A 7500-nucleotide genomic window follows, 5' to 3' on the forward strand; every position below is an offset into this window, starting at 1 on the left:
TGGAATGGGCTGAAAACATGCAAATGCTTCAATTTCTCAAGTCGCATTCACAGAGCAAATGGTTCAACAGGATCAGCACAATATCACATAATATCATGCAATAAGATTTTATCAAGAACACATACCTTGGGTCATTTTGAAGGGGGATCTCAGCCGAGTTACACGCTCTGGACTGAATTCGTTGGTGGACAAAGTGCAAACCACAGCTTGTTTTTTATCTGGTACTTTTACTTTCACTTTTAGGGCTCAGGCTGCGTTTCTGGGAAACAATGAACAAATGAAGCGTCTATAAATACACCACTGCACAGAATGTTTACAGTGTGAACATGAATGTGTAATGCATAAAACCGACTGTGGAGTCACTGTTATCACCCTGAAGTTGATTTATATTCTCTTTTAGTTGATCACTGTATATTTTATACAGTAAAATATAAAATGATGCACTTTATACAAGCAGCACTCTTGGGATCTTGTGTTTTGCCAGTGAGACTTTTCAGTCATTTCAGTTTTATTTCTGAAAACGTCAGGAGACGTGGACTGTAATGCTTTAGTGGAACAGTGACAGGGTGAAGTACTCAGTACCAGACTCGTTCTTCATTCCTGTAGCGTTGTGAACATTGGCCTCAGTGACCGCCTCTCACCACTCAGAAGTGTGTGTCTTTACCTACTTGTGTGTGTATATTTAACGAGGAGCAGATATTTAACTGAAGAACATGTTTGGAGGATTTCTCTGATGGTCAATGAAGTCTATTTAAAAAAAAACAACAACAACAACAAACAACTATACAGTTTACATGCTAAATAATAACAATGTTAATTAGGTAAAATAAAATAAAGCTAAGTAAAATAAAAGGAAATTTGCATTAGGTTGAAATGCCTTTTAGAAGATATACGCTCCTGAAGAATACACGAATGTTCACTCGATCCCTCATAAATGCAGGAAAATGTCAAATTCATACATACACGTTGTCACACATCGTAGCAGAGATACGAAGCAGAGATAAGGCGGATGCAAGTGCAGGATAACAGTTGTTTATTTAAAGAGACAGGCAGGCAGACAAATCCAAAACGTGATCCAAGACGTAATTCATAAACAGGCAAGAGGTCTGGCGATTGGCAAACAGGTATACACGGGACTAGGCAGGAATCTAGGTCGATAACCAAAACAAGACACGAACTAGAACGAGGGACTGGAAGCGGAAAGTCACGCGAACGCGAACGCGAACGCGAACGCGAACGCGAACGCGAACGCGAACGCGAACGCGAACGCGAACGCGAACGCGAACGCGAACGCGAACGCGAACGCGAACGCGAACGCGAACGCGAACGCGAACCGTTTACTTACGACTCATTAACCTTCCGCGTTGTGTGCTGGGAAGCGCGCGGTATAAATGCGGACATGATTAGCGTGTAAACTGCTATCAGCTGGGAGCAATACAGACCCGCATGAATTCCCAGCCAATGACGGAACAGGGAGGAGACATGACAAACATAAACAAACCACACGTGTCCCACTGTCACTACGGTTGACAGCGGAAAAGCAGGTGCTCGCGCATTCGCGCTTAGAGCACGCTGCTTCAAGGGGGAATCGTGACACACGTGTTGATTTGCGGGTATAGTTTATTTTTAATTTAATCTTAAATTAATCGTTCTATTAATCCTGAATTCACTTCTTTTAATTTGAACTTTTAACAAAACCACAAATGAACATATTTTTGTCCCCATGCCTATAGTTTATCATTGAACAGAGAAGTGTTTATTTAATATTAACAAGTTTTCTAAACCACATACCACAATATCAGGCAAAGCAATATTATCCGTATCACATGTTTTAACTGTGTTCAGTGGCATTATTCAACTCATGCACAGACTCCTCGGAGGGACTATGTGACAAGCATGAGGACAACGTTCATACCAGTAAAAATCCAAGGAGTCCACTTCCCAAGGTGGTATTTGCTATTTTTGAGATACTTGCTGTAGTACCTCAGGGACCCAGATATGATCATCAGAAATATCACCAAAATTAAGAAGTTGAAGAAGCTGCACCCTTCTGGCAGAACAAAGTAAAAAAGAAAGATGCTCAGCACGGCGCATAACCAAGGAATCAATTCGGCCTTGTCCGCATGCAAACATGCATACTTTTATCCATTTAATATCGTGTAATGTCTGTAAAAACGAATGGAACTGAAGTAGAATGTAAAGTCTTAAAAGTGATTACGTGAAAATGCGTAAAAATGTGCAGCCATGTTTTAAAATCTCCGAGCACAGCAACCGTTTCTGTAAACTGTCAGTAACCGATCTGTTAATACAGAGACACAGAAAACAGAAGATTTAACCAAGTGTGTGTGTTTACTTTCTCGGTTTCGTATTCTAAAACAGATCTCACGTCTCACGTTTGTTCAGCTGTTGTTGTTGTTTTTCATGTGCATGCTTGGACATTGTGTATAGCTTTATTTTAATCATAATATTTAACATCTAGTAAATAAAAATGAACATGCTTTAAAATGATACATTTTAGAATTATTTTATTTAATTTTATTTAATTTCAGCAGCAATGTCTACACAACTTCATTAGGCATGTGGAAGGCATTTTGAAGTCAAATTAAAGCCCAGGATTGTTGTGTACACTGTCGAGGATCGGTGTGAGACAGGTGGAGAGAGACAGGATGACTGCTAAATGTTCTCTGACTCTCTGTTAAATCGTGCATTTGTAGGAACCCTAAAGTGTAAGCGTGAATTTACAGCTGTTACAGCTGTTACAGTCCTCTACTCCTGAATATGAGGTGAAAGTACAGTACGTGGAGTAGATGAACGTTTTGCCTTAATTCACCTCTTCTCCTAAGGGTGAGTTAGAACAATGTTATCACTGTATATGATGAAATAAAGCTTGCAGTACAGTGACATTTTCACTGCAGTGCTCAGTGACAGTTAAACTTTCACAAGCTTCGATATTTAACCGATACCAGGACGTGCACTGCTGTCATGCACTGTTTCGATTATGTGCACGATGTTACATAAGCATTGCATTTCATATGGTTACTAGTCTGCTTTATTTCGAGCTTATTGTAAGAGATACTGCTGCAGTGCCTCCACCATGTCTTGTTGAAATGGGAGTGATTATAGATCCTTATACCACATCGGCGTTGGATTTTCAAATCTGGCCAGAAGGGGCTGATTAATTAGCTGTTAGCAGCTCTAATAGTAGTGCAGCTGCAAATCACAGGTTTATATTCATTTTATTCCTAATTCACAGGGTCTTAGACATAATCTAAACCAAATAATAAACATGCTATGTTTAATATACGAATAATAAAGAGACATTTACTTAGCGTTTTTGGGAGGAGTCTCCAGTGTTAACACTTATACAGTATACAGCAACAGTATAGGAACAGATAGTTTTAAAGTTAATTAAAGTAAATAACACTTAATATTTAGTTGCATATCCATTGCTTGCAATAACTGCATCAAGCTTGCATCAAGAGATTACTGAAGCAGTTTAAAAACTACATCTAGACTGGCCCAGGGAAGACGAAGTGGCTTGGAGCAGGCTGGATGAGCATTTTCTCAGCCAGTGAAAATTAAATCTCCCTCACACCGCAGAAAACCCATTTTTTTCCAGAAGTGCATGATGAAATATCACACTTCTGGGGAAAACCATACACTAGCTGTATTTATAACCCCACGGCGTCGGATTATTCAGCCATCATCGGGAATGAACGGCACGGCTGTTGAGCTATGCCAAAGGTGGAGGGGGCACTTGCGAGATACTTCTCTCCATCAGGTAATTTAGGGTGGTCAACTTTGCTATCCAAGCCATGTGAGGCCACCTCAGTGTTGGGGGGCAAGGCCTATGTGTTAGTTGTGACAGACAATACAGCGGTGGTCTCATATATCAACCACCAGGGGTGATTACGTTCATGCCCCCTGTTCAGGCAGGCGCAACCAATTATTCTCTGGGCAGAGGGAAAGTTTTTGTCAGTGAGTGCAATGTACAATGTGAGGGCAGACATCCTGTTGAGGAAGGGCTGAGGCCCAGGGATTGGAGGCTCCATCCACAACTGGATGTGTTCGGCCAAGAGGAAGTGGGTGTGTTCGCCTCAGAGGAGACAACATACTGCCCGCTGAGGTTCGCCCTCAGTCCTCCCGCACCACTGGGGCTGGACGCCATTGTGCACACGTGGCCGAGATCACGTCTGTACTCTTTTCCCCCAGTTGCTCTGCTCCCACAAGTTCTGGCGAGAGTTCGCCAAGACCGTCTATGTCTGCTGCTAGTAGTACCTTATCGGCCAGCTCGAATATGGTTCTCGGAGATAATATCCCTGCTAGACGGCACTCCTTGGGAGATTTTGTCTCAAGCTGGAGGGCTGATTTAAGACCCTCAGCCAGAACTATGGAAACCGTGGGTCTGGCCCCTGAGGGGCACCAGCTCATAGATTCTGGTCTCGCAAGTGAGGTTGTAGAGACCATATTGAATGCTAGAACACCATCCCCGAGGAAATTGTAAGCACTCAAGTTGTGATTTTTTGTTTTTGTGTCTTGTGGTATTAGTTTAGTTTTCACAAACATCACATTACCATTTAGCATAAGCGTATGAGAATTTTATTGATTAGAAACAAACATTCATGAAGTCTTTACACACAGATTCAGTCTTGTTATATTCTGTTACATTCTTGTCAGACTTCGTTTCCGATTTTAATGTTCTGTGCATTTAATAAGCATTAAATATAGAAACTACAAAATATAGTGGAGTAACATTAAATATAGTGGAGGTAATCTTAAACTTATGAACAATTACAAGGTAATATCAAGTCATACTAGTTTTGCGTAAGCAATTCTTCATTTACTACACCCTAACAGTGGTTCAACCTAGAACCCTCTCAGAAACAGAAAATCTCTGTTGTAAGGTTCTACATGAAACCTTTATTAATCAAAGAATCCTTTATATGTATATAAAGTATATGTTACGATGATTGCATAATGATTGATGTCAAAATACTCACAACAGGTTTGAAAGGAAAAGTTCTAACTGTAATGAAAATGAAGCTGATTCAAAAGAATTGATGAAATTTTAAAAAGTATTTAGAAGAAAGATTAGTGTTTATTTTATGTTTGTTGTGCAGTTATAGTTAGATTACGTTGCTATTTTGTTGCCATTATGTCAGGCTGCTGTATAATTAGAGTTATATTAGGCCGCTGTTTATTCGCCAGTACGTTAAGTTAATGTTTATTACCATTATATTAAGCTGCTGTATAGTCACAGTTACAGTCCCCCTCCAAAAATATTGGAACGGCGAAGCCAGTTCATTTTTTTTTGCTGTAGAGTGAAGACATTTGGTTTTGAGATTAAAAGATGAATATGAGAAGAGAGTTTAGAATTTCAGCTTTTATTTCCTGGTATTTATATATAGATACAGAACATAGCACAGTTTGTATCAGACCACCCAATTTGTAAGGGAGCAAAAACATTGGAACACGTGACTGACGGGTGTTTCTTGTTCCCCAGGTGTGTCCTGTTAGATCGACTGTTTAAACAATAAATAGCTCTGAACATCTACTCGTCAGTTTCACCTGTGAAGACTGCATATGTTGTTATAAAGGATAAGCCAACATGAAGATCGGAGAGCTGTCTAGGGGAGAAAAGCGAGCCATTTTGAAGCTGGGAAAGAGGGAAAATCAATCAAAGCCTTTGCAGAAACACTGGGTAAAGCCAATACAACAATTTGGAATGTCATGAAAATGAAAGAAACAGCTGGTGTACTGAGGAACAGACACCGAACGGGTCAGTCAAGGAAAACAACAGCAGGTGATGACAGAGAGCTGTGAAGACAAACCCAACAACAACTGTCAGTGACATCACCAACAAGCTCCACAGGGCAGAATTGAAGGCATCACAAGCCACCGTTTGAAGAAGTCTTCGAGAGCAGAAATATCGAGGCCGTACCACAAGATGCAAACCAGTCATCAGCAGTACGAGTCAGAAAGTCAAATTGGAATTGGCAAAGAAATACAGAGATGATCCACAAAAGTTCTGGAACAAGACGAACCTCTACCAAAGTGATGGAAAGTCCAAAGTGTGGAGAAAGAAAGGATCTGCTCATGATCCAGAACATACGAGCTGATCTGTGGAACATGGTGGAGGTAGCGTCATGGCTTGGGCTTGCATGGCTGCTTCTGGAACATTCTCACTGATCTTTATTGATGATGAACTCATGATGGAGCAGCAGAATGAATTCAGAACTGTACAGGAACGTTCTGTCTGCAGATTTACAGAGAAATCCATCCGAATGAATCAGAGGAACTTCATCATGCAGCGAGACAACGATCCAAAACACACTTCCACCTCAACACAGGACTTCATCAGGGGGAAAGTGGAAGGTTTTAGACTGGACAAGTCCATCACCAGACCTTCACCCAACTGATCATTTCACCTCCTGAAGAGGAGACTGAAGGGAGAAACCCCCGAAACACACAACTACTGAACGAAGCTGCAGTAAAAACCTGGAGAAGCAACACAAGTGTCAGTGAGTCACAGGATTGATGCAGTTTGATGAGTTTTTTCAAGCAAGGGACACGCAGCCGAATGTTAAGTGTTATTTACTTTCATTTACTTCAAGACTTATCTGTTCCTATACTTTTGCTCACCTAAAAAGTGGGTGGTCTGATACAAAAGGTTGTATGTTTTATGTTTAACACGTCTAGATGTAAACACCAGGAAATAAAAGCTGAAATCCTAAACTCTCGTTTCATCTCCATCTTTTCATCTCGAACCCAACAGTCTTGGGTGTTCACCAAACTAATGAATTAGCCTCGGCCTCTCTGAAGGGATCGTTTCTTACGCTGCTGTGTAGCTACAGTTATGTTAGGCTGATGTGTAGCTACAGTTATAGGAGGTATCACCGTAGTTTGAGTGTCACCATGTCCGTCACTGTTCAGAATGAGAAAGAGAATAACTAGAACAATAACAACAACAACAAAAGCAGAGACACCCAAACAGATGCAACGTCTTCGGGATGGCCGTGGATGAACTGGTATAAGCTGTTGGAAAAAAAAAGAAAACACAATGAAACACAAAATCCACTGCAAACCTTTATTCCTTTATATAAAAACACACTGCACATGTAAAATACATTGAAATGATCATTTTAAACCAGAGTAGTTTCTGACCAGAAGGTGGCGGTAGAGCCTGTGTGTTTTCTGTTCAGCATATTGCAGTTCACTAAACTGCAATATGAGCAGTTGCCGAGCCAGCAAGGACATTTAATACAGGGTTCAGGTGTTCAGGTGTATTGAGAGATGGACTGGGAGACCTTGCATGGTGTGTTTCAGTTTGCTAACTAAACAGCACACTAGCTCATTAGCTAGACAACATAGCTGTACATGGTTTGGGGTTTCTCCGTAACATGTCGAGCTTATTTATTATTTTATTCACCACTGTATGATATATATATATATATATATATATATATATATATATATATATATATATATATATATATATAT

At 40.5% G+C, this 7500-nt stretch overlaps 1 protein-coding gene across 6 annotated transcripts in view; it reads right to left on the bottom strand.

Moving 5' to 3' along the window:
- Nucleotides 1-7500, bottom strand: part of LOC108262139 (uncharacterized) — a 15914-nt gene that overhangs the window by 4358 nt on the left and 4056 nt on the right. The window contains exons 1-2 of one of the 6 annotated variants that reach the window (XM_053676542.1): nt 964-1110; nt 126-259 (exon numbers count right to left, since the gene is read on the bottom strand). The exons of 3 other annotated variants lie outside the window; for them this stretch is intronic. In XM_053676542.1, coding sequence (XP_053532517.1) covers nt 126-135 — 10 coding nt within the window. In that variant the 5' untranslated portion in view covers nt 136-259; nt 964-1110. Of the gene's footprint in view, nt 1-125; nt 260-963; nt 1111-4583; nt 7036-7500 lie in introns of those variants that run through there. 2 more of the 6 variants (XM_053676543.1, XM_053676547.1) reach the window with 2 other exon arrangements.

Source organism: Ictalurus punctatus, chromosome 27, assembly GCF_001660625.3.
Source record: "Ictalurus punctatus breed USDA103 chromosome 27, Coco_2.0, whole genome shotgun sequence".
In the NCBI taxonomy this organism is placed as follows: Eukaryota; Metazoa; Chordata; class Actinopteri; order Siluriformes; family Ictaluridae; genus Ictalurus; species Ictalurus punctatus.